Source organism: Macrotis lagotis, chromosome 5 (assembly GCF_037893015.1).
Source record: "Macrotis lagotis isolate mMagLag1 chromosome 5, bilby.v1.9.chrom.fasta, whole genome shotgun sequence".
NCBI classification, from domain to species: Eukaryota; Metazoa; Chordata; class Mammalia; order Peramelemorphia; family Peramelidae; genus Macrotis; species Macrotis lagotis.
Window position 1 is genome coordinate 224,448,053 of NC_133662.1, and position 27,668 is coordinate 224,475,720.

The window sequence follows — 27,668 nt, forward strand, 5'->3', positions numbered from 1 at the left end:
TCCTTCTGCTAGGCTGCTTTGTTCCTTTTGGGAGTTCCAAAAGAATAACTATATAAAGCCCAGAATCGTTATTTAATAGATTTTTAATTGCCTTTCCTGAATTGAAAATCAAATGCCAATCTGTTCATCTTCCCATTTTCTGTGAAAAGTACAGATTTTAACATTGATTTTTGTCATCTGGCCTTTCTTAAGAATGAGCTAATAGATTTAGGAAGGAATTCTTTTACACTCAAGTGAAAGATGTGCCAGATTCCATGGTCAGAGATTTATTTAGTTCTACCAGGTACTTTTTGAAATACAGATAGGAGCTACAGTAGTCATGGAAAGTCTTTACTATTAACGGTTTGGGTTTTTTCCTTTAAAGAGCCTTCAAGAAACTTGAATTTAAAAAAAGGTTTTCAAGTACAATATTTTACTCTTATCTGATAAAACATTTTCTTAATTGCTTCTAAGTGACTTTTATCCATTAATCTTGCTTCTAAGTGACTTTTTTTCCCATTAATCTTGTGTCCACACAGGCAGACTAAAATGAAGAGGGGAGGAAATTACCCAGTTAATTAAAGTAAGGCAGGGAGGGCAACATGTACAATTGAAAGGGAGGAGGGAGAGACTCAGGAACTCACCTCAGTTTTGTAGATTGTCTATTTAGTTAACTTGTTTAATTTTGATTTATCATAGGTGTAAGCTCTCTAACTTAGCTATCCTTTGTGGAGATTCAACTGGTCATCTCTCAAATATTCATAATTTTCATGTTTTCTTTAACTAAAATAAATTTAAATTAATACTGTTTTGATCAATTTTCACAGAATTTTGTGCCATTCTTTGTGGCACCCAGTTCTGTGAGTGGGCCATCGTGCTACGATCTATGTGTACATCATCTGGAGACCTTCTGCTGAAGAGTTGGAGAAAGCATCGATCTCCATTTCTCCCGGAATATTAGGAGTTTCTTATCTGAACTCTTCCAAATAATCAACCTGAGGATCACCTCTAGTGAGTTCTCTTTTTGCATCACTACATTTACATTTACATCATTACATTACATTACAGTGATGACCAGCTTGGAGGAGGCAGAATATCAGAGACTAGGTTTGCACCCAGGAAGAGCCTGGAGAGAGAGGCAGCAATATACATACATACATACATACACACACACACACACACACACACACATATATATATATATGTGTGTGTGTATGTGTGTGTGTGTGTGTGTGTGTATTTGCCCTGGAGCTTTGATGAAATGGAAAACCTTCTGCTAAGCATGTGTGCACCCTTGCCCTTTATACATGAAGGCTGGGAAGGAGAAGGGGAAGAGAGATCAAATTTGAAGAGATCCAACTGGACACTATCTTAAAAAAAAAAACCCAATCCTATCCATCTTTAGAAATGTTATCAGGTAAAACGTTATCAGGTAAAAATGACATATATGTATGTATGTCTTATGTATAGATACATATGGAGAGAGATTCTCCAAAACCTCCCTGTTCCTCCCACAGGCTTTAAACCACCCTTGAAATTTAAAAGGTATTTCTCCGGGTGTTATTGCCATTTCCATTTTACCAGTAGCGTTTGTTTATAAGATTTTAGAACATTTAATTTGATGGACTCAGTACTCTGCTTAACAACAATCTTCCCAGAGAAGGGATGGCATATTGCAATTCTTATTCCTTCGAAGACATATTTGCTGAAGTTACCATACAAAGCACCACACCACCACACACACGGCTTTTTACATTCTTAAATTTGTCTGACAGTCCTTAGAGAAAATCTCTCCCCACTAAGAAGGAGGGAGCTAGTACCCTCTTAGACAGCCAAGATCAGCCGATGACAATTTCAGACCTCCCTGTAGAAGCCCGGGCTCTCCCCTTCATGTAGAGACTCCTACAAAGGACCTTGACAGGGGGACCCACGTCTCAAAATAGCAAAGAAGCCCTGTGCCCGTCTTGTTCTGTGTCGGGACAGGACGCACAAGCTAAAACTTTCCCCCAAGCATCCTCTCCCCTGCTCTCTTGGCCCCCAAACCTTTTATCTGGCAGACTAAGCCAAAACTCCACACCCCATTTCCAATCGACTGGTTCAGTAAGTCTGCAGAGAGCTGCCAGTATTCTCACACTCACGATCACATCTGGAAAACCCGAGGAATCGTATCTCTTGAGAAGGAAGGAGCATTGTGAAGGATCCCTGAGCCTCCTCGAGCTCTTCTGCCACAGGGCAGAATTTACTGAACTCAGCAATATTATCGGTCTCCCTCCTTGTGCCTGGTATTTAGTCGTCTGCTTTCTCGCCCAAATCTATAACCACACAGAAACCTAAACATCACCCCCAAATAAATTAAATGAATAAAAAAATAAATGAGCAAATGGATAGATAAATAAATGAACAAATAGATGAATAAAAAATAAATGAAAAAATGAATGAATTTTTTAAAACGAATAAATAAATAGATAGATAATGCCCTTCGATTTCTCCTCGGACTGCTTTTCGTTAAGGGCCATTGACTTCGCTAAAGGGATAGGTAGAACGAAACGGTGCTGTGGTTAAAGCGACTCCCTGCACCAGAGAGAACATCAGGACTAGCCTCAAGATTGATCTCCTGGGCAGATGCAGCCTCAAGCCGCTCTTTAGCACGTCCTGGGGGGACCCTGCACAGTCCTGCGCAATTCGGCGCGTCCGAGCACACCCGCGGACCAGAGACACTTCCCAAACGGGCCCAGGCTTTGGCATCGAGTGAGGGCAAACCCGAAAGCGCCCAGAAGGCCTCAGAGATCTCGGAGCCTTAAGCCTCGAAGCGCTTTCCGCCAGTGGCTACGAACCCGAGCCCAGAAAGTCTTCTTTGCAAGTTATTTAAATGAGGCTTTCGCCAGGAACATCCCCAACGTTGGGGCCGGAAATCTGAGGGAGCTGAAGCTAGAACATACTAGCCAGGATGAGAAAGCGGAGACTGGCAGTAAGGCTGCCTGAAGGTCTTTTCAAGGCCGCAAGTCGAGAGGCCCTGGGCGCTTTGCTCCTGCGCTTTGGGGAGCAGGGAAGGGTGGGGGGCACGAGTGGGAAAACAGCATTTGACCCCTCTCTCCCGGGGGCCTAGAGACGATTCTCCCGAATCCTGGGAAACGTTGCTTCTGGAACTGGGGCACACGTGCGTGCAACCTAAATCTGAGAAATGCTTTCTTGTCCCGTCGAAGTTCAAGGTCCAAGGTGATGGCCCTGAGCCCCCCCCCCCCTTTGTTTCCACTCTAATTAGTTGGAAACTTGACAGAATAGGTGTAGGGTGCCTCCACGGGTGTTTTGTCCTTTTCCTTCCACGGCTCAGCAGCCACTCTTTGGATTTTGCTGCGCTAGGACAGTCCCGTAACGGGGATGAAGGATGAGGGAATGAGACTTATTGTTATTAGTATTATCATCATCATCATCATCATCATCATCATCATCATCATCATCATCATCATCACCACTGTCTCTGAGCTTTCGCCTTACGGGCTATGAAGGAAAATCAAACTGGGACTGAAACCAAGGAGAAAGGATGAGAAGCAATCGGTTCTTGGACGAGAAACGATGCTCTGGGGCTCTTCTCGCTCCCTCGAGTTTTGCGAATCTTATCTCGTGGTTAGAATATGGCCCTGGCCGGTTCCTAAAGCTAAATCAAATGGATAGATAGATTGATAGACAGATAGATGATATAGATAGAGATAGAGATAGAGATAGATGATATAGATATAAATATAGATATATAGATGATATAGATAGATTAGATATAGATTAGATATAGATATAGATATAGATACAGATTTGTGTGTGGATATATACAAACACCAATTGTCCTTCTAAATTCTCATCCTCATCCTCATCCTCATCCTCATCCTCATGCTCATGCTCCTCAAGCCCTGTCCGCCCTCGATTTGATTCTCTGGAAAGGATCTGACATTGCTCTAGGCCGATTAAGTCCCCCCCCCCCAAGTGCTGGAAGAAAAGAGTTGGATCAGGGGCCCGACGGGTTGGAAGAGAGCTCGCTCTGGTCATTCTGGATCCCAGCTCATTGATTTGATTGGGTTTCCTTTATTTCCCCTTTAAACCTAGTCTTACTTTCTTCTGCTGTGGCTATGGGGAGTCTGGACGACGGAAGGGAGAAAGAAGTAAAAGATTCCTGGTCCTCCAAATCCAACAAAACGCCTATTCCAATGTTCTCCCCAGGATCTCGGGCCCTGGGAGCCTCAGCCTCCTGACTGCGATTTCTGCCCCCAAAATGAACGAACCTCGGGATCCGCTCCGGCAAAGCTTGCTCTCCCCTTCAGGAGGGCGGCTTACTTTTCTGTCCGCCCCGCGGACAACGGCGGGTGGAACCGTCTTTCCTCGGGGATTTAGTCCTTTCCATGCAGAAATCTAGGTGCGTGGGGGTGGGGGGAGTAGGAGCTTCCCAGGATGAGTAAAGAGTTCCTACTGATTTGTTTTTTATTAAATCACCTTTTCCTAAAAGAAATCGTTGCTCGCTTCCTTGAAGTGTTCGGTTTGCTTGTTGGCAAAATAGGAAAGCTCTTACAAGAATGACCTTTTTCTGAAGGAAGAAAACGAAGGCTAAATGGTTTCTTTATGGATCTATATTCTATAAAGAGATGGCTTGGTGCTGCTCTTATTATTTTCAAATGTTCAAGCTCTCCCCAAAGATTGCTTCCATTTTCCCCTTCTTAACTCTATTTCCCTTCTGACCACCAAAAGCCCCCAGACCTTGATCTCCCCGTTGAGAAGCAGAAAAAGAAAACTCCTGGAACGTGACTCTGATTAGGAGAAGTCGTGTTATCCCATTTTAACAGTAAAACCGCAGGAGAGCTAAGCTAAGCCGAGGAGGACGGGCCGGCAGTGTGGGGCTCTAGAGAAGAATCAAAGAGAAATATTGTGGGGGGCGGGGGGGGGGGGGGGGGGGGAGACGGAAAATAGACTCCCAATTTTGCTGCCGCAGCCAATCCTTTAGTGATTTTTAATCGGGTCGGATGAATGTAGGAGGAGAACCGAAACAGGCAGAAACCCCAAACACTACCCGGTCGAAATCCTTGCCAGGTCTCTGGTTACTCCGGGCCGAGAGTACTAAAATAGAGCCACAGAAACGGTTTCACAGAAGTGTAAAAGAGGCGGATGGTGAAGTAGAACCCACTAGTTGCGATCCTTGAGGACAGAAGCCGGGAATTCCAGGCCCAGGGGTCTCCTACCTAGATGTGTTTGACCTTGGGCAAGTCGTTTTACCTCCTTTGTATTTCCCTTTCCTCAGCAGTAAACCGAAAGTGCTGCGCACTAAAATGTCCAGGGCTTAACATTCCCTGAGACTTTGAGCACTTGCCCAGGGATGGAAGCGATACTTAAATCACATTACCAGCGTTCCAGATTTCTGTGCCCGTGAATGCGTAGACTTGCTCCACCGATATAAATCTCCTTTTAATTTTCTTTTCACCGTCTAATAAAAATAATTCTCCAACACTAAAGCCAAATACCGTAACTTGCCACAAAAACACGAAGAATTCATAAAATTCTGCCTCCAAAGTCCAGTCTTTAATCGCATTATTATTAGTCTCACGGCCATGGAAATTGAACTGTCACTGCTTTAAAAAAAAAATGCAGCAGACAGCTGCCCCCTTTTCTGAATCTTCCCTGGCCTGGGCTGTTACAAGAAACAAGATTTTCCTTTTTTTTTTCCCTCCCCCTGCCCCTTCCTTCTGTAAATTGAGGGTCTGGGGTTTCCCTAGCTCTCCTCTCCCCCTTCCCAATTTCTCTAAGTGTGCCTCATCCCCCCACCCCAGATCCTTGAGATCGCTTCCAGAAACGCCTTACAAACTCTGGCCTGGACGTGAGACTGAAACAACTAAAAAAGGCTGCATGTGTTGTATGTGTGTGCGTGGGTCTAAGTTTCTTCTGAGAGCAGCTGTTCGACCTACGCTGGTTTTTCACAGGCGAGATCTCGGCTTGGTCTAAGAAAGATGTAAGCTTTGGGGTTTTTTGGTCTTCCATAGTTCTGTTCAAAAACATACCAAGAGGTAATTTGGTGATTTTTTTTTTGCAGATAAAAATGCATTCTATAAATTCATTGCATGCCTGTTTACGCAGATAATAGATGTGACTGTCCGGGGAGTATATCCAGGAGATAATCCGGGAAAAGAATTTCCATGATACATATTGCCTTGCACTAAATTACAGTAATAATGTCATTTCGATCTCTTAATGACAGGGAATAAACCTAGGCAGACACGACTTCAGGCCCAGAAAAGTGGACAAGGGGATTGAGCTAAGGGGAAAGCAAGTTGGGGAATCCCAAGAGAAGCGGGGTTTTCTTTCTGAGGAAGAACTGGTTCATGGGATCGGGCAAGAGTGGATCCAAGTGCTGGCACTGTCTATCGCGGGATCGATCTGACCCAGAAGGTGGAGCGCACTGCCCAGAGAGGGCACCCACTTTGCGACCATGCTTCTGCAGGTCAGGATCAAGAGAGAATAGCAGCAAGCACGCCATACCTCCCATCCAAACTAAAATTAAAACAAAGTTTTCAGGAGTCATCGGGGGGAAGATTGGAGACATCGGTGGGGAAGAAAAGATTTTGTTTTCTTTTTTCAAGAAGTGTAGAAGAAAAGGGGGAAACAGAAACGAGGGGCGAAGGAGAATCAAGAGAGGGAACTAAAGCTAAAAGAGCAACAAGGGGCCCCGGCAGCCCTCGGAGCACACACACACACCACTCCCCCCAGCCGCAGCACCCTCCCGGGCTGACTTGCCCGGCGCCGCCCGCTACGCACGCCGTACTCACCGGGGTGGGGCTCCAGGCAGTGAGCCGGGTCCTCGTTGTCTCCCAGCGGGCCCGCGGGGCTCAGGGCTTCCATGGACAGATCCAAACCCTTTTCCTCCCAGTCTCGGAGTTTGCGCTTTTTATTTGTCCCAATGAGGGCTTCTACGGAGAAAGCATGTGCTCGGGAGCTCAAGGCGACTGCAGATCTTCTCCTTTCACTCATCTTAGCCGCCCTGCGCCCTGCTCCGCCAGCCCACCCGTGGCCGGCTCCGAACGGGGCGCTGGGGACCGAGCCTCAGCCGGGGAGAGGCAGCGGCTGCGGCGGGGAGGGCTGGAGCGCCGGCGGCGGCGGCCCTGGGGCTCGGCGCTGGCCCGGCCGGGGGCTTCTCCGAGGGCTCGCTCCCCCGCCCCCCACCCCCCCACGGCCCAGCACTGCCACCCCACTCACTCGGCCTCCGGCTCCGGAAAGCGCCCCCACCCCCCGCGCTGCCCCCGGCAATGAAGGAACCCGGGCCCGGAGCGGGGACAGTATTGCTACATGGGCTTGGGCAAGAGGCTGTGGCGCTGGACGCCGGCGGAGCGGAGGCGGAGGCAGCGGCCGCAGTGGCGGAGGCTCCGGGACAGCTGAGCGGCGCTGGCTGCTGTCCCCACCCCTGCCTCGCTCCCCCACCCCCCACCCCGGGGCAGGCTCAGAGGCTGTTCGGACTGGATTTCATCTTTTTTTAAATTCTCTCTCTCTCTCTCTCTCTCTCTCTCTCTCTCTCTCTCTCTCTCTCTCTCTCTCTCTCTCTCTCTCTCTCTCCCTCTCTCTCTCCCCCTTAGCTCTCTCCTCCCCCTCTTTCCCTCCCTCTCTTTCTCTCCTCCCCTCTCTCCCTCCCTCTTTCTCTTTTTCTCTCTCCCCCTCTCTTCGTCTTTCCGCTGATCCAAACTTCTGGGAAACTTTTTTTTAATTCCTCCCTTTCCCGAAGAGCTGGGGCCAGGCTGTGTGTGCCAGTCAAAGGCGCGAGGGAGCGGGAGGGGGAAGGGAGAGAGAGAAAGAAAGGGGAAAAAAAAGCAAGCCCCCGACCAATAGGGGAAGAGAGAACAGGAGAAACCCCAAAGATGCTGGCCAATGAGAAACTGGGAGAGACTGAGGCTAGGGGGCAAGAACTTGGGCTTATTTGTCTCTTTTTGGTTAGCCTGGACATTAACCCTTGTCACCCCGGATCCCACTTAAATGGGGGGGGGTGAGATGGGAAAGGAAACTTAAACGTAGGGCAACCTTAGGGTCGAAAACTGAAGTTTCCTCAAACCCCAAATTCAAGATCATTTCATTCTAATTCTGCTGAGTGTCTTAGATGCCTCCCAGGTAGTCAGTCAATAAAGACCTTGGAACTTGGGGCTCAAAGGATGTGGTGGAATTTGCAAAATGTGTTTAAATGAAGAGTATTGGACTATGTCTCCACTCTCCCCTTCTACTCCACAAAATCACCTAAACGCAACATTTAGATAAGGCACCTCCGGTGTTTCATTAGTTATTTTGTTTAAACTCTCCCTTTGGTTTTTATCCTCTCTGCCCCCCCCCCAACATTTTTACTATTAAAAAAAATCATCAGAAATTAAATCAAAGTCCATTTCTTACTTCCATTGTATTTATCTCAACAAGAGCCCATACACGTTTTACGATGAAAACACACGAATTCAGAGTGTTCTCTGGGTCATGGATTGTGTTTTTCCGAATGGGGCCTAGGGATCTTGTGGGAGAAGGCAGCCCCTCTACCCCAGAACAAACTGAAGCATTTGTAGATTTGGGGAACACAGTTCCCTCCGCCCCTCTAGAACAAGCCCATTTCTGCTCGATGACTTGGATGCCCAGCCAGGGAGCCCTCGGTGCTTTGCCCAGGAGCTTCTCCTTGGTTAGAGAACCGGAATATTGGGGGAAGTTCAGGTAATAATCTATATTCTTCGAGGGCAGTGATTCTTTTTTCTTTCCCTTTCTTTCCCTTCCCTTCCCTTTAGCAAAGAAACTCTCTTTTGGAGTTTCCTCCCTCCTTCACACTCGGCTAATTTCAGTTTTCAGTGCGATATTTGAAGTTTCAAAAAGAACGACCACGTCTCTTTCCTGAACGTGGTTTTACCTTTTTTGCCCTGCTGTCTGAGATGAAAGACAGACGCACGGGGAACCCCTCGGAGATGGTGTCAGAAACCGCTGAGCACTCGCTAACTGAGCCCAAAGAACAGAGAAACCTCAACTTGCTCTAGGGACAAGGAAAAATCGTCAAGAATCTGATTCCTTAGGCACAAATCAATGACAACAGGAAAGAATTATTAGGGCGATTTCATAATCCTCCTCAGGTCCGGCTCTAAAGGCAGACAGACAGAAAGACAGCTGGGAAAGTCTATAGATCCACATCCGGAATAAAACAGATCGACCTAGACCAGCTGAGACGGAGAGGAAAAGAAATGGGTTTTTTGGTTTGTTTTTGTTTTTGTTTTTAGGGAAAGCCAACGTGCACGCAGATAAGGCTGTCAGTCAAATGAGGACAGGATTTTACAGGGACAAAAGGAATTCGCGTTGTGAATCTAGTGTCACGACCACCTAACCAAGAGACCCTGCCTAATTTTTACCGAAGCATTTCTGTGGCAGAACCGAAAAACATAAGGCAAGAAGCCTCTTCTCAAATTCCAGCTGCCTTGGGAAGATCGCAGCCTACAGTAGGAACCAAAGGTTGAACCGGGAAAACCAGCCGGGACGAGGCCTAGCTTCGGCCCATAAGTGTGAGTGTTGGGGGGCCTAGATGGCATTTCCCGAAGCCCCTTCCTCTCCCCTTCCCCGAGACCTGAAGGCCCGCGGTCTGGTGCAAATAGCAGCTGAGGAGGCGGATGTGTCCTTGGGCCTCAGGCCGCTCACTACCTTTTCCGGGGCTGCTACGCTCTGACTAGGGTCCCTCAGCGAATTCCGAGGAGCCGGTCTCCAGATGCCAAGGGGCAAAGAACGCTCCAGCCACAGTCAACTTTATCCCAGCTCCCTTTGTGCTACCTCCCGAGTACTGCAGTGAGGAGATGCCATTAGTCTTACTGAGTCTCTTTAGGCTCCCCCGCCCTGGTTCCGATTATTTTAGGCACGGTCCAGGACTCATCCCGAGCCATTCAAAACACAGCACCGAAATCCGAAAGCCAGCCTCCCCGGGCTATCTGGGGGAGTTCTCTCAGCCTCCGAAGGTCCTCCGAGACTTTCTGGCCTCCCCAGCCCTTCGGGCCAGCCCCACCAACCCTGCGGGAAAATTCCAAGGCCCTTTCACTCTCCCTGAAGGTGCATAAAACAACCAAGCTCTGGAACCGCCAAGCCCCAGCCCCTGGAGAGGGGCGGGGAAAGCCTGGGAGATGAGTTAAGGCTCCAGACACTCCCGCACCTAGCGAGTTCCTTCCTCTGGATCCTCTGGTCTGAGGGAAAGGAAAGGGGGGAGGGGGGAATGGGAAGCGGCTCTTTCCCAAGTGCAATCTGGTTCAGCGTTCCGAGCGGCCTCTGCTCCACATTTCCTTAGAGGCGCATGAGGGCAGTACGCTCCGGGCTGCTGGCGGACAGCGGAGATAATAAGTCAAAAGGGAGAGGTATTTACCCTTACCTGAAACCCAGGTCCGGAGGCCAACACAATGCACGCATGTGTGTGTGTGTGTGTGTGTGTGTGTGTGTCCAATACATACAATGCAGACCATCTGTGCACATGTTCCGATACTCGAATGAGCTGTGCCACGTGGAAATGTGTCTGCACACACACACACACACACACACACACACACACACACACACACACACACACACACACACACACACACAGACTCCCTACTCTCTGGGCCCTGGGCCCATTAAAAAAGGGACTCTTTCCCTTCCTTTTGATGATTCCTCACTCTCTCCATATCCCCAGACCCGCCTAAGTTCGCAGTCATTCGCAAAACTAAGGGACACTCTCACCTGAGATATTCTTGCTATCCATAAAGAAGTGGGAACTGAGAAGTGATTAGGTAGCTATTTTCTGCCTGAAATCTGACGGCTGCGTGATGCCTTCGCGAGTAGTGTGTTGTCGGGGTTAGGCAGTGATGAGAAATAGAAAGGGTGTTTTGATTTATGCATAGATTTGAGTGAAATGTGTGTGCCTGTTTTTAGACTTTTTTTTCCTTTGCAGACTGGCGGGGCCTTTTCTGTTTCTACCTTTGCTTCTGCCTTTCTTTTTATCTACTGGATCCCTGTCTCTAACTTCCTTCTCCCTGACTTTTAATTGACGAATTTGTGGGCAATGGTGGGGAAAGAGGCAAGGGATGCAATTCAAATCAGGGCTAATCGCCAAGCTGATGCACCCAAGCCTTCTGGTACACTCCAGTCAGTATTAGGCCATTGACAGTGCCCCAGGATATTGACGATGCCCCTGAACTTGAGGTTGAAACTGGCGGTTTTATCTGAAATAATAGATAAGGGTCAGTCTGGCAGGGAGAGCCGGTCCCAAGCGCAGAAGCCAGTAGCTAAGGGGCAGATTGGTTTGGGATCTTGGAATAAAGAGATGTAAAACCAGCTACCTGTTAGGGAAAGAGAAAGAATGAGGAGTAGCAAGGAGAAGAGGAAAGACCTGGGGAGCAGCAGAGTGAGACAGAGAGGTCAAAGCGATTAGACTTAGCCAGACACGCTAACTAAAGAAAAGGAAAGTGACTTTTCTCTACCCAGGGCAAAAATCACAAGCACAAACATTTTCAGAAATATCCCAGGTCTTAAATATATATATATATATAATATGCATATACATATATGCATATATATGCATATGCATATATATATATATATATGTTATGTGTATGTCTATACACCTACTCACCACCCCATCCACCAGCAATAACTGGAATGTAACACCACCGAGGTGACCTGATCCTGTCCAGGTTTGATTTCGGACTTTTGAATCAATATTGTAAACAACGTTTAAAACAGCGGCGGCTGTGTGGCCGGAGGTTGCCCCTTAAACATATATGGAGGGGGAGTCCTTCCACTTAGCGTATTTTCCCGCTGACAGGCAGATATAACCTTTATGGATGAAATCCCCTGAGGAAAGAAGACAAGATTCTCTCCTCGGGAGTCTGGCCTACTCTAGGGACAAAGCAGAACCCTCAGTCAAGTCCAGAAGCACTAAACAGGGAGAGGACTGGATCATGCACCACCACAAAAGAGAACAGAGGCCGAGGCCGCCTAGGATAGGGGTTGCGGGGAGGGAATGGAGCAGTCACTTTCTCACAACGCCTTCAGACCTTCCTGGGCCTTAATTTCCCCCCCCCACCCCCATTCCCCCGGACCACACCTGGACAGATGCCCTTCGGAAACTTTGGCTGTAGAGGATGCGGGGTGGGGATGCGCTGTGGCTGGTTCGAGGCCCGCTCCCGCTTTCCTTTAACTGCGGGATCGCCCCTGGCGAAGGTTCTTTAATTATTATTTTTTGTTGTTGTGCGAAATAAAATCTTTTGTTTTTATTTTAAGCTAGCAGCGTGCCAGTCTTGCATTTCTTCCAGATGTTTGCAATAAAATTTCAGGTTTCGCCTTTGGGACTCGAAATAAAATTTAACTACCTTCACCCTGTAATTATTCTCTTAGCTCTCCCTTCATAAATTTATCTGCTTTCTTTCTGGCGAGGTGGGGAGTCAGGGGGGCGAGGGGGATGTAAGGGGGAACCCGATTATGCACTTGGACTATAAAAACGAGCCACCCGGTTTCCTAGCCTTCCCTGGCTGTGGCCACGCAGTGCGCGGGCCGGGTGGGGGGGGGGGGGCGTGGAGGAGGGGATCGGTCCTTCGCACTGATCAAACTCTGATTCGTGGTTGATTCTCCCTCTTCAGGTTTGCCCTTAACAAAGAGGATCTTTGTAAGAACAAGGCCAGGGCCCAGGTAAAGAAAGGAAATGTCGTTCCCCGAATCCCGCAACCACAAAACCTTCTTCTCTCGGTCTCAAACTTCAAAGTCCGGTGCCTGCCCCCCCCCCCAGCCCACCCCCGCTAACCCCACCCCAAAGCTCGGGGGAGACGGTGAGCCTGCCCCCCACCCCCCAGCCTCTGGCCCTGAGGACCGGAGCTGAAGTGGCGGAAGACTCGGTTTTCTGGCTCAACTTCGCAGGAAACGAGAAAATCGAGGCCGTTTGGAAAGATCTTTAGGGGGAGTGAGCTCGCCTTCACGCCTCCGGAAGGCAAGGGGAGGCAGCTGCGGAGGCAGAGGGGCGCTAGGGCAGGAAGGGCGCCCCCCCCCAGCCAGGGCCAAAGTGCACAGCACCCCCCCCCCCATCCCAACCCAAACACTCCTCCACGGGAGCGCCCGGGATAAATAGTCAGAAGTGCTGGGCACCCCATTGCCTTCCGCTCTTCGGGGCTCCAGGTCAGACCAGATTGCAGAGTATCTCCATTCTCCTTAAACCTGTTTAAACTCACTGGGCGTTTCCGTACGGGTTTTTAACTGCAACTTGATTCACATTGCCATTGGGGAAACGCTCCTGCTCCAAGAAATAGAGACCCGCACTCACCTCCGCGTAGCCGTACAGACATGAGAGCGCAAGGGCCCGCCCGCAGATGCACCTCTGCCTAGGCGTTGCCTAACCCCCCGCGTATTATAAGGGTGTGCAAACTTAGAGCCTCTCTCGCTCTCTGGCTCCCACCTACTCAGGACTGAAGGAAACACGTCCGCATCCCTTCTGCCACACACTCACCCTGCCCCCAACTTGCTTGCAACCTTCCCTTGCCTACAAGGGGTGATTCAGGCCAGATCCTTCCAGCTGTGGTCCTTTGCAAGAAGGGCCACCTGCGGAGAGATCCAAGCGGCTGCGACGAAGAAGCCCAGGGACTTGAGAAATCCTACTGGCGGCCTAAAAACCCCGGGACAAGCGGGGCCTGGGGGGCGGCTAAAGGGGCGACAGGCCGGCGGGCTAAAGAGGCGCCCAGTCTGTGGCGGGAGTTGGGCAATTCGGGCCATGGAAAAGGGAGTAGCCCCCAGGGCCAGAGCAACCTTTTCCCCAAACCCAAGGGAACTGAGAATCTGGGATGGAAAGGGAGGGAGGTACCCAGAAAGACAACCACAAAACCCTTTCTTCCTCCCCTCCCACCCCACGGGCACTATGAAGAAAGGGCAAGAAAGAAAAAGGGGGAAAGGGGGTCGCAGCAAAGAGTTCTTAGGAGGAATGGGAAGGGATCCAAGGCGTTAAAGACTCAGATTTTCTTAACTTTCTGCATACATACCCCAAGCCGCTGCCAAGGCAAAGCAAGTCTCTCTCTCCCTGTTTGCAGGTGTTTTGCTAAAGTTAAACGTCTGTATTTGTTTTTCCGCGGAGAGGAAGTATTACATAAAATCGTTACTTTGAGGAGAAAAAAAGGCAAAGAATTGACGTCGGAGTGGAGGGAGAGAAAGCGAGACAGGGCGAGAGACAGAGAGAGAGAGAGAGAGAGAGACAGAGACAGAGACAGAGACAGAGACAGAGACAGAGACAGACAGAGACACACAGAGGAGAAAGAGACAGAGACAGAGAGAGACAGAGGCAGACAGAAAGAGAGAGACAGACACAGTGACAGACACAGACACAGAGACAGAGACAGACACACAGCGACAGAGACAGACACACACACACACACACACACACACACACACACACACACACAGAAAGAGACAGAGACAGAGGCAGAGAGACAGAGAGAGTTCCGAAAGAGAAAGTAGAGAGAGGAGTACTTAATCAAAGATGAATGACAAATTCTAATAGATGCAAAGAGCTGCACCTAGTCCTCCTCCTGCAAGCTTGTCTAGTGGCTCTTGCCAGGTGTAGTTGTGTTTCACTTGTTGCTAACACGCCAGCCTTACAGAAGCCAAACATACCTGTGTCCCATCCACAGCCAGACACCTCGAAGTGAAAAAAGACAATTTATTCGAATTGTGTTCATTTTCGGAGGGAAAAAATCTGTATACGGTTGCTTGTTGCAACCTAATGATCCAGGGAAGACCAGGTCAAAGTCGGGTGGGTAGAGAGAGCCCCTCGACCCCCCAATAAGCTGCCTTATCAAGGAGCCTGGGGCCTGTATCTTTCTGGATAATCGTGACAGCGTAGATGTGGTTACACATCTGCGATGCACACTGAGTCCAAATTGGGGCGTAGGATCTAAAAAGCCAAAGGACATTTTCCAATTACTCTGTAGCTGGGAAGCCGCTATTTTCCACTACCATCCCTTGTCTCTCTCTTTTTGTTCCTGCTGATCTCACCTCGCCAGCCCTTCGTATTAGACTAGAAAACCTAAGAGGGCAGAACGTAAGGGAAACCCCTGAGTGAAAACGCACATCGAGAAGAGGGGTTCTTCACATTTTTGTTTGTCATTCACCCCATCGTCGGGTTTTTGAATCCCTTCTCAGGAAAAAAAATGATATAAAATTTACAGGAAACCAGTGATAAAGAAATTTGTCCTCAACCAACTTGAGGTATCCCTCTGAAGTCTAACTAGAGGATCCAGGAATCTAAAGTGAAGAATCCCATTCTAGAGACAATGAGGATGGTCTATGAGTGTCTTCTAAAATCTGATCGAAAGAGGAGAATGGGTAGTTTTTTCCCAGATCAGATGAGTCCCACGAATTCTCACATTTCTCTACTTGGGCTTCAAGAAGAGAGAAATCAATTCACACCTTAGTATACGAATAGAAGCTCCAGTCTTTGTTTTCAGTTTTTCGCCCAGCATCAGAGACCCCAAAAAACTGCAAGAGGAGATTTAGGTTCTGGACCAACCACTAACAGAGGCATGAAAAGTGAATACGAAATTAATCAGTTCTTGTAATGGATAGAAGTTAGTGAGTGACTCAGTGGATGGAGTGTTGGGCCTGGAGTCAAGAAGACCTGAGTTGAGGTGAAACCAGTCTCAGACGCTCTATATGACCCTGGGCAAATTATGTAACCCCTGTTTGCCTTACTCCACTGGAGAACAAAACGGCGAGCTACTGGCTTTGCCAAGCAAACCCCCTATGCAGCATGGTCCACTGGGTCAAGGAGAATCAGACAAGACCTAACAACAAGAGAGACAGAGAGAACTAAAGGGAGCTTAGGTGACTGACTTTGGGTCCTGGAGACAAGATGTCCTAAGTTTGAGTTTTATCACAGACACTAGCTGCATGACCTTGGAGAAGTTAATAAACTCTCTGAGGCTCCGCTTATCCAGCTGTTAACTGAAGCTAGGAATAGTACCCCAACACAGGATTGTTGGGGATAAGATATGCCTATATCTGTAGCTATATACATATATAAATGTTTACAAGCCTTGAGTGTCATAACTTTGAGTGTTATGTTTTCAAAATTGAGTGCTATAAATTTCACTGAAAAATGTTCCAAAGTCTTTCAGAAAGATGTTTATCTTTCTGCAAGAGAAATGAATTTCCCTCGACTATAAATCGATTCTCCTCCATTCCCCATTCTAGTTTGTTTCATCCTCCCAGAAAGTTCTTCCATGGCTCATCACTGCTTGGCAGTGATCTTGATTGCCCGCAGATTTGGATGGGTGCTGAGGGGGAATGGCGAGGGCGCAAGATTCTGCCAAATTCGAAAAGACAGCTTCCAGAACGAAAGACTAGGTGTCTTGCCACAATCAGATCAGTTAAATGCGGGCAAGCTCACGATCATCAGATGGGTGGCCATCAAATTAAGGTCAAAGTAGCGTCCCAAGACATTCTGCTAAGGGCTTGAAATCTGCACCCGGCCGGCAGGTGCCCGCCCCGACGAATTTATAGGTATTTCGGACTGCCACCGTCAAATTATTTGTTAAACTATTTATCTCAGCCCCCCCCCCCCCGCAACTTCACCGGTTCCAAAATTCATTTTTCTCAATTTAAGGAAGCGATTCTTAATTTTTTCATTCACCGGTTCCAACCTTTTTTCATTCAACAGAGGAAGTGAACCTGGAGAGCCTTGGGACAGGTTTGCTTTTCAACCCAAATCATAGGAAAAAAGATAAGCAGATCTAACGTACCTCCAGTAAGGAGGGAACGAGATAAGAAAAGATAGTAAAAGACTTTCCCCAAACTTTGGCATTTGATCTTAACAATTTTTTTCCTGGGTGTCTAGAAGTAAATTTACCTGCCTGCTTGCTCATTTCTCTCTGTCTTTCTCGAGTACAATTGCACTTGGGGCTGCTAGTTGACACAGTGAATAGAATACCTGCCCGTCTTAAGTCAGGAAGAACTGAGTTCAAATTCCATCTCAGACACAATACAATTAGCGGTATGACCCTGAGCAAGTCACTTAACTCTGATTACTTCACAAAACAAAACAAAAAACACTTACATTTGAGCTAATTACAGACAAATATCTCACACACAAAAAAAATAAGCACATTTAAAAAATTCTCCATTGACAAATTCAGACCGACACCACTTTCTTTCCATTTTAATTATATGTGACTAGCGACCAGTGACGAAATGGTCCGACACATCATTTCCTAACAAAGTCATCGGTCTGAAATAATACAATAATTACCGGTGAGATGGAACACGGGAAGGAGAAGACAAACATGGAATTGCTGGAATCGTCACCCTAACCAGAAGCAAACTCTTTGGCTCTCTAAACTCACGTTATCCATCTAGGGAAATTTGCGCAGGGTAATCCCCAACCTGAGAAAAACAGAAGTCACCCCAAAATGTTCCTTCTCGGAGAAATTCAGAAAAGAGATGCGGGGGAGAAGGGGGGGTGAGTGTTTTTATTTTGCTCATGTGAAGAGATGAGCCTTTTGGTCTTGATGGGGAAGGTAAAAGGTTAATCCTGGCTGAGATAAGAGTGGAGACACAGTACTTGAATTTCAGCTCAAGAGATAATGCCAATTTTAGAGGTGGCTAGGTGGCGTAGTGGATAAAGTACCGGCCCTGGAGTCAGGAGTACCTGGGTTCAAATCCGGTCTCAGACACTTAATGATTACTTAGCTGTGTGGCCTTGGACAAGCCACTTAACCCCGTTTCCCTTACAAAACAAAAAAAAAACTAATTTAAAAAAAAAGAAAGAGTTATCAACAGAGGTAAATTAAAAAAAAAAAAGATATAATGCCATTTTTGTTGGAGAGCGCCATCAGTAGTCATTTTGGAGAGGCTGTCATTCCCTAGAATACGGTGTTGCCACCAGACTTTATACTGGTTGTGGAGGTAGGTCTAAGGGCTGCTGCTAACTTGGTAGGGTTTTAAAGAAAACAAGAAAGTCTCCTTTTCCTCTGTCTAACACAGAAAATCCTGCTGATAGAGCTCCATTTAGAATAAGCTTCTTATGTGTCCTCCTCTTCACCTCAGCCTGTTAATAATAGTCGGACATCTATCATCCCATCCTCCCAGTCCTTCCAGATAAAAGTATCCTGGTTCAATGGAAAGACTTAGACTGCAGAGGAAGACCTGCTTTCAAATCCCTACTCTCACAAGAATCTCTTTACACTCGAACAGTTCTGTCTCTTCCATTCCTTATGTTATTTATCTTTAGTTTTGGAATATGCTCTCTTTAAAACAAACAATTTTTAAAATCCTTCAGTTGAATTCCACACTTTGGGCAAGCTTCTTCTACCTTCAGTAGGATCCACTTCACAGAGTAGGTGGAGCAACGAAAAAAAACTAGTACATGTAAAGTGATTCATAAACTTTTAAATGCTAAAGAAACTACAACTAATGATGCTGCCATGGATATCCTTTCTAGTTACCTTCCAGTGTCTATTTCTTTCACCTTCAAACAGCAAAAAAATTCTCAAAGCTATGTCTTCTCTCTCTACATTCACTTCTACTATCATGACTTCAACTGTAACCTTCATGTGGAAAACGATCAAATCTGCTTCTCATGCCCTAATCCTTTCCATCTTCATTTTAACTCTAAATTTAAACCTGACCATGAAAAAATTCTATTCTTATATATCTTTAAAAGTCAACTCATACACAATTGAATTTCATTATCTTTCAACTCCTCAACTATTAGCCTATTTTTGTCCATGGTGTCGCTATTTCTTCTTTCTACCAAACTATAAATCTTGACCTCCCTTTGTCTTTTACTTAATATATTAAATTTGCAGCAATGCATATAGTATCTTCTTTCAAATTTCTCCAGAATTCACATTTTTCTCTCAATTCTCACACCATCATTCTTTCAAACCCCCAGCATCTAGATTACTAGAGTAATATTTGAGTTACTCTCTATTTGCAATGCAAATATAATCTCCAACAATTCATCTGAATTGTAAATAATAGAGTAACCTTGTGCTTAGAAAAAAAAATACATTTGGCAAATTCTATCTCCACTACTCAGTAACAATAGTTTGTATTTGATTACCTTTAATTCCAATTTGAGATTTGAAAAAAAACTAAATGACTTGCCTTTGCTCACTCTAGAGATAAATGTCAGAAGCATAATTTGAATGAAAGTCTCTTCTAATACCACCGTGCATTTCTTTGGCTAGCACAGAGACTTTCTCTGTGGCAGATAATGAATACAATAGCAATTTAATTCTCTTTTATTATAGTTTCATATATCTTTGTTTCGTCTATACAATTCAACCATAAGAAGAGATCATGTGTATATTATTCAAATAACTATTAATTTAGTTCCTTATTTTCTCCAAGACTCTAGTACACTTGGAAAATCATTACTACCTTTAAGACCATTGGCAAATCATTTGTCCTCTTTAGGCTTCAAGAATTTATTTTATAATCTAGGAGTTGAACCTAAGGTCACATCCAATTCTAGCTGTGAGTGCCTACTATTGTGGACTTAGAGAAAAGAGTGTTGCATTAGGGAGTTAGCAAGATTCAGAATCAAATTTTGTTGCTTCAGACCATAGCAATGTCACTAAAGGCAAGTCACTTTAGCTCAGTCTTCTCATTTGTAAAATGGTCATAATAATGGGCACATACATAATTCAATAGGGTTTGTAGAACAATGTATAGATTCTCCTCTGAGTTTCATAATAACCCCATAAGAGGGATACTAAAGGTACTATTATCTGAATTTTACAGATGAAGAAATTGAGATTCAGAAGGTAAGTGACCTTTAAAATCACGACACTCACAAATTATTGGGGGCGAAATCTGAACTCCAGTCTTCCCCACTAGCCAAATACCTACTAAATCATTCTCCTTCTCTAAACAGTAACTGTAGTTAGTTTCTACTTCAGGGAACTATTGTCAGGCTTCAACAAGATAATGCAAATAAAACATTTTGCAAATGTTAAAATAATATTGCTCTATTATTATTTCCACATTACAACTAGAAATTCCTTTAGTAAGCTTAAGCTTATGGTCAAAAGTGAACCAATCAAACTCATCTTCAACGTGTACTTTCCCAAACCAACTCCAGCTTCTGGTTTTCCTCTTTCAGTAAATAAGACTGGGGAAAATAAAATTCATCTTTGGCTTTTTGTTCAGGTATGGATTGGACTAGATCACCTTCCAGTTCTGACATTCTGAGGTTCTGTGTTCTTCCCTGTTTCTTAACTTCCCTGTCACAAAAGTCTTATCCAATATTAATCCATAAGATGCATCTATTCTCTCTCCATTCCAACTGTCATCAACCCCAAGTTTAGAATTTATTACCTTGGCTTTTTTTCATCCAGCCTTTTCAAATACATCTCACTTTATTTTCCTCCCTTTTTCCCCTTCTCCAGTCCACTGGATACCAATCAATTTTCTTAATGCATAGCTCTGAAAGTGTCACTCTCTTCTCAGAATCCTTTCATGTCCCCTCTATTGCTTATAAATCAAGTTCAAAATCTAACCCTGGTATTTAATGCCCTCTGCAATGTGATAACTAGTCAGTATTTTCATTCTAATATCTCACTACTCACCATCTATCCATTAAATTGCTTACTAATTGTCCTGATCTTTACCCTTTTAAAACTTTTGTTTATATCAATCTCTCACCTTGAAAGGATATTTCCAGCTTCATCACTTTCTTTCCATCTTTGAAGATCCAATTCAAATGCATCTTTTTTAAAGGAAGCATTATCTGATTATTCCAGTAGAAAATGACTCAGTCTACTAAAATCCTGTAGATTTCCTGAAATTCATAACTTTCTTATGACATTTATCACATTCTGTCTTTTATTATAGTTATTGGTGTGTTTTCTTTATCTCCTCTACTACCCTGAAAGCTGTTTCTGAACTACATAAAAATTTTTATTGTCTGCATCTTTCGCAACCTCCAGCACAATGACTTAAGCACAATAGGAACTCCTTAAATACATATTGAATTAATTAATACATATATTTCTTTGGTTTCCCCTATAGCTTATTCATAAAATTGGTATTATTTCTTTAGTTCAGAGTTCTAATATTTTTAAACATTATCACACACACACACAAACACATACACATACTCCAAAAGGTCATCATATGAATCATACATTATCAACTACTTACACCTCTAGATGAATAAAGGATACCAAGAAAGTGTTTATGGGGAGGAAGTAAGAGTGGGTTATAAAAAACTTATCGTGTTATTGGCTACCTAAGGAAAAAAAAGGTTAAAAAAAACCTCATAGGCCTGAAGATAAGCTTGAATGGCTTATTTATTTTTTGCAAGAATTGGAGATATCATTTTGTCTAGTTCAGGTGCTTCATTTTACTGATAAGGAAACTCAGATAAAGCAGGAATAAGTGATTCCCTGAGATCACATAATAAGTTAATGTTGAAGTCAGAGCTAGAACTCAGATATTTTTCACTCACGTTCTGGTACCCAGGCAAGGAGGAAAAGGGGGTAGAAAAATATAGAAACAAATTGAGAGAGAAAACCAAGATCTGCCCCCTTCCCAAATATATCCTCCCCCCTTTTCCTGACTGGGTTTCACTGTGGAATGTTGGCACAGTTTACTTTTCTGCTATTTTTTTTCTTTTGCTCTGATGGCAAATCCAGCATAACTTGCAGGCTAACGTGGTGCAAACATTACATTAAAATGCTTTCCAAGACATTTTCTTGCTGGGCAGAATTTCTTTAATATGTCCTATAGGTACCCAAGCCCTTATGTATGTTACCTCAAAACCTTTCAGTATCAAGTTCGAGTCATTTTTCTCCCTCCAATTCCCAACCTCTACCTTACAATTAAGATTTAAATTTCTTTACCTACTTCCTCAGGCTTCCAATGCCACAGCCTTCTCTTACAACCAGTCTTCCTTTTCCATTTTTTCTTGCCAGTCATTTTGTTTTCTTTATTTTTTCGTTTAATCCCACTTCCCCTGAAGTTTAATGCTATGAATGGAAGATATGTGTGTGTGTGTGTGTGTGTGTGTGTGTGTGTGTGTGTGTGTGAGAGAGAGAGAGAGAGAGAGAGAGAGAGAGAGAGAGAGAGAGAGAGAGAGAGAGAGTTATGTATATGGTTAAGCTGGAAAGAGAGATGAAGGAAATTATAAGTTTGCCTGTCTAATATTTAAGAGTATATACATATTGAGGCTGCAAAGATACCTTGGACCCTAGAGAATATGCTTTCTGACCTATTCCACAAGTTAAGGGGCTTCTTGGTCCTTGCCTTCTCTTTTACTAGATGAAATCTCCGACTGTTCTCACAACAGCTGAGTCTGTCAATTCTGAACACAAAAGTAAAACTCAGAGCAACTTAGTTTTTTAGAAATGAAAATCCTGTGGGGCTCTCAAGGATCCCTAGGGCTGGTGGGCTCTGCTGCTCTTGGGGCTCGCATGTACAGGAAGAACATGAAACAGTAATTGGAAGGGAAAAGGAAAAATAGAAAGAGAGAGAGAGAGAGAGAGAGAGAGAGAGAGAGAGAGAGAGAGAGAGAGAGAGACTTAGTTTCTGAGAAGTCAATTGACTCTTCCATCTTTTCCAAGAGACAGCAAATTACTTTAGCCCCAACTCTACACATTTTTTGGTTTTTTTTGTCACTCCCAATAGGTCAGTGCAGGGAATTTGGGGCGAGGGGTTCTATTTGGCAAAGGATTTATAGGGTAAAAAGGCAAAGTCATAGAAATAGAGTATACTATAGAAAATACAATAATCAGGAGAATTCTCTGTATCAATAATAAATACTTTTCATGAGACTCCGATTTTAACTTCAATTATAAATTGTAGCTGGTCTTCATGTATATATTAAAATCAGATTTCTCTTAGAGCTTTAATAAAGTAATTATAGCATGAACACGGAATAATTATATTATTTTGAGAAATAACAATACATTAATATAGCACTTGAAGTTCCAAAGCGATTTTTCTCCTGAATTTTCCCTGGGATGATATTCCATATATTATGAAACTGATGTAGTTATCATTAACCCCCCCCCAAATTTCTTGAGCTCTTATCCTTCTATTCATAGTAGCGAAAAATGTGTCCATTAATGCCTTCTCTCTGTCTCTGTCTGTCTCTCTATCTCTCTGTGTCTGTCTATGTGTCTCTATGTCCCTGACTCTGTCTCTCTCTTTGTCTCTGTCTGGGTCTCTCTCTCAGTCTGTCTGTCTGTCTCTCCCCCCCCAACTATTACCCAGCCAGGGTGTCTCTGTGGATTCCAAAGAGCAAAAAGCAGAGCTCCATTCGCAGGATATGCATTATGGTTTTATGAAAGCTAAGAAAATGAGAGTCTCAAATAATGAGTAGGGAGGAGGAGATCGGGTAAGAGACACCTCTAAGCAGATTCGAGCACCTAAAGACTTTTGCCAGGGTCTGACAAAGCAGAGGCAAAAGGTTAGCCTCCTAATGGAGACTAGGAGAAGGGCCCCGGGAGTGGGAGTGGTTGGCCGTGGAAAGCCAGGGGTATAAGTGTCGCTTTCTATGTGGTTTTAATATTCTCCCTAATCCCAATCCAATTTGGGGTTATTAGGCTGATCCCCAAAGCGCCGGGAAAGGTTGCACATCTGTCTTATTTCAGGAACTCCCTGAGCTCCAGACAGGGAGAGATCCAGAAAAGGAGGAAACGTACTGACATCGCTCCTTGGTCGAGGTATACAACTCAGTTCCCCTCTCCCTCCTTTATAGAGAGAGGGGAAAAGACACCATGTACTGAGGTGGAAAGAAGGGGCGAGAGATCGGGCGTCTGCGTCTCACTCTGCTCATTTTCTTCTTAGTCTCCAATTCTCTTCTCAGAGCCGGGGTATTGGGGGGTGTGGAATTGAGGTTTGGGGATTGAGGAGCCGACTTTTACCCTAAATATCAAAGCACTGAGGAACCTTCTTACTTTCTCTCACTCCCTCCCCTCCCAATACATACACCTATTCTCACCTCTCCCCTTATCTCTCAGACTCTCTGTCTCTGTTTCTGTCTCTGTCTCTGTCTCTCTCTGTCTCTCTCTGTCTCTCTCTCTCTCTCTCTCTCTCTCTCACACACACACACACACACACACACACACACACACACGCACACCCTTACTTCCTTGTTTGAATCAGACCAAAGTGCCCTGTCAATGGAGACGAAAAGGAAAAAGAAAAAAAAAAATCTTTGCGAAGAATTTATGTAAAACGAACCCCCGAACAGATGTTTCTATCCAGCCTCGAAACATTTCTTTGGGGTGGAAAACCCTCTCCTCCGGTCTCTCAATTAAACCAAGAGAGAAAGCCCCTATCTGACTCCGCCCCCTGCCCAGGAGAACCGATTCCCCGGGGTACCCCAGCCTGCATGGTTACTATTATTTCCTCCCTGTCCGACCATTTTTTTAAAACAAAAAAATTAAAAAATATCAATTGCTGCTTTGCAAGATCAAAGTAAGGATTTCTGGTGCATCTGGAAGACTCAGGGGAGGGAGAGAGAGAGAGAAGAGGAGGGGGAAAATGGAAGCAGCCACAGTTGCCCAACTTCAAAGTCTTCCTTAACAATGAATTTTTGTCCTGTATAGTTTAACTTCCCCTCCTCTCAATCTTTCGGATCGGCATCTGAGAGGAAGACAATAGGCCTGTGGACTCTCTTTGAGGGAAGAAACCTGTTCGAAACTTGTTCCGCGCACTCTCCCACAACGTGGTACCCCCCCTTAGAGTTTTAAAAGGACAGGTGATTTCCTCTGGAATGAGTAAACTGAGGGATGAGATTGAGTAGAGGTGGGCATAGAAGGGAGCGGAAAAAAGATACGGCCCATGCTTCCCCATCTGTACTGATAGCGACAAAAACTAATAACAAATAGTAGTTATGTCTTGCAGCCTCAAAATCCATCTTCATTATTATAGACAGGACTTTTTCCAGCCTCCCAGCCTCCCCAGATAAGGTCTTATCAACTCAGAGTAAACTGAAGGAAAGCATAAGAATCCGGGTAATTCGGAAGCTCAATCATTTGGCTTTTTTAGGGGGGGGGAAGGCGTGTGTGTAAGGTGAAGTGAATCCTATGTTACTGAGCAGTCTTGATGAAATCTAATATCTGAATGATTAAGTTATTTACTGGAGCGGGGCTAATAGAGCTTGGAAGGGACCTTAGAGGCTAACTTGTTCAGCTCCCTCTTTGTATAGATGGAGTGACTGAGGATCAAAAGGGTAAAAAGAAAGGAAAAGAAAAGAAAAATTGAACGAATTGTTTCAATAACAGGAAAGAGGAGTCTGGAGTCAAAACTATTTTCCTTTTTACTTTATCCTGCCTCTATGGGTTGAAGTTCCTTAAGGGCATCCACCCTGAAGTGAAGGCCGAGGAGAAAGCCTTCTACTACCCTGGAAAAGGAACCTTCTAAAGCCTATGTGGACCTCAGCCTGAAGAGTTAGGGGAGTCGATGAGGTAACGCTTGACTGTTTTTAAGGTTGGCATCCCCGGAAGAAGCCCAATCGATAAGGATTATTTTTAAAGCGGTTTTAGGTGTCTGTCCTTGGCTTCCTCATCCCGGCTGAGAAGAACAGGCAAAGATGGCATGAAAGAAGAGATGCAGAGATGAATAACAGATGTATAGAAAAGGCCATTCTTTCCTTTGGCTTCTCAGAAAGCCTGTCTCCAAAGCGCTAGAAACCCGGCTAAAGCCACACAGGCGCATTCTATAAACTGAGTGCCCGCCCCTGGGCGCTGAACCTCCACAAAGTGAAGGAGGGGCTCTGGTGAAATGACAAGTACAATCACTCCCCTGCTTGTAGAGAGAACTAGAATCGGGAGTCACTTTAGAGGTCAGCTAGTTCAACCGCTTCATTTTACAGATGAAACTGGGGCTCAGAGCAGGGAGTTATTCGTCCCGGATCACGAACAGATACATAGCTGTGCCGGGGCCTCCACTGCCAGACCCAGGGTCCTTTCCATTACGTTGTGGATCCTAATTTTTCCCTAAGTAGATTCTGTAATTTGATGAACTATTATCGGGGAGCCCAGGAAACAATAGTGAAGGAGCAAATGCCCAGCTCCTTGCAGCCGAGCCTGAGCTGGGAATTGAGATCCTATTAACGGTTCCCTCTCCCTTTCTCTTCTCTTCGTTCTTCCCCTCCCTCCCCATCATTAGCTTCAGCATCCTCCCCATCCTCCTCCCCACCAGCCTCCGCATCATCACCCCCAGCATCCCCATCAGCATCATTATCACCGCCATCGGCCCCAGCATCTCTATCCTTGCTTGTAGCTTCTCGCTATCCAACAACAGCGATGCTAGCCACCGGGCCCCAAGGGATGTCTCACCTCACCCAGGCAGCAGGAGAGGTGGCGAGAGGAGTTTTCCTGTTCTCGGCCTAAAAGGGAAAGTGCAGTTTAGACGCTCCCTTTCCCTCGCCACCGCCGAGAGGACGGATCGAGGGGTAAACAGATTTGGTGGAACAGCTGTGTGCTTCGCTCAGCTTCAGTTCCTGCAGAGCATGGCCAGGAAAAGCCTGAACTTTCCATTGTTGGAGAAACTTCTAAACAAACGTTTCCCCCAAACAGTCCTGGGGGCTGACTGGAATCACCAGGAGTTGGGGTGTGGTTGAGTCTTTCGCTCTCTGATCTACGCCTCCTTGGGCCTAATGCCTCCAGCCTGGCAGCCAGAGGCAGGGCCCGGGAGGCCCGGACTGGGCAGGGCCAAGCAGGGCAAGGGGGGGGGGGAGTGTACCCTCCAGCAGCAGGGGTCAGTTCCTGGATTGTCTGTGGCGGCCACAGAGCAGAGCCCTCGGTGACCCTCTGCGAGCTACACCCAGGCCAGGCGGAGCCAGGGAGCAAGACTGATGAAGAGACTGAGGCCCGAACCCAGCCCAGCAAGCCAAGTCTACTCATCTCTTCCTATAGGGAATTCAGCGCGTATTAAAGTGCTGGGGAGGGGGGAAGAGGGGTGTCGAAGGCTATTTAGAGAGAGAGATCCTGCTTTCCATTACGAGAAACACTTGTCCCTAATAAAAACCCCAATTCTCCTCTCTGCCTGGACTGAGTCCCCTCTCTCCCTGGGGCTACGAATGAACCCCCCTCACTCCCTGCCCAGGGTCGAAGGACACTAATGGAATTCATCTGAGCCGCTCCACCCAAGTCTCACCTGCCCAGGGGGCGTATCTCTCTTCTAGTCTCCCCACCCAAGATTTAGCAGGTTCAAGGTTCCTGGCAGGATTCTGGAGCTCTGTGGGAGAATTCTGGAGCTACGCCTCCTTTCCCTCTCCTATACCCAAGGAAAAACAGTTCCCGCTTTTGAATAAGAAGACCCAAATGCTGATTCTTCTTCCCAGGTCCCTTCCAGCTCTGAGGACAAATTTTTCTGAAAAGAATCGGGTCAAGGAACAGACCCAATACCCAACCTCTGCTCACTCCCCCATACAATCTACACAATCTAGGTTCACACCTGCCTGCGCACGTGCACGTTCTTCCTGTCCTCCCCCCCATCCCCACCTCCTACTCCTTCCCCATGCCAGGCCTGGCCTAGTGCTGCCTGGTGATTAACGACTCCATTTATTTCATAGATTTCAGGGTCCCCTGCTCAGCATTTTCGGTTTCTAGATTGTATATCACATTGTGGGGAAGAGACAGGGGAGAGGGAAAAGCTGAGTAAATACCAAAACCTTGTTCTGAACTCTGCTGCTGTTTTGTCTTGTTAAG

The 27,668-nt window shown here is 45.7% G+C and overlaps 1 protein-coding gene across 2 annotated transcripts in view; it reads right to left on the bottom strand.

The window, feature by feature from the left end:
• Window positions 1-26,481, bottom strand: part of TBX15 (T-box transcription factor 15) — a 164,788-nt gene extending 138,307 nt beyond the window's left edge. The window contains exon 1 of one of the 2 annotated variants that reach the window (XM_074188566.1): window positions 26,295-26,481. Coding sequence is in view for 1 of the 2 variants with exons in the window: in XM_074188564.1 (XP_074044665.1) it covers window positions 6,777-6,978 (202 nt within the window). In the remaining variant the exon portion in view is untranslated. Of the gene's footprint in view, window positions 1-6,776; window positions 7,014-26,294 lie in introns of those variants that run through there. The other variant, XM_074188564.1, reaches the window with a different exon arrangement.
• Between the last annotated feature and the right edge of the window lie 1,187 nt (window positions 26,482-27,668).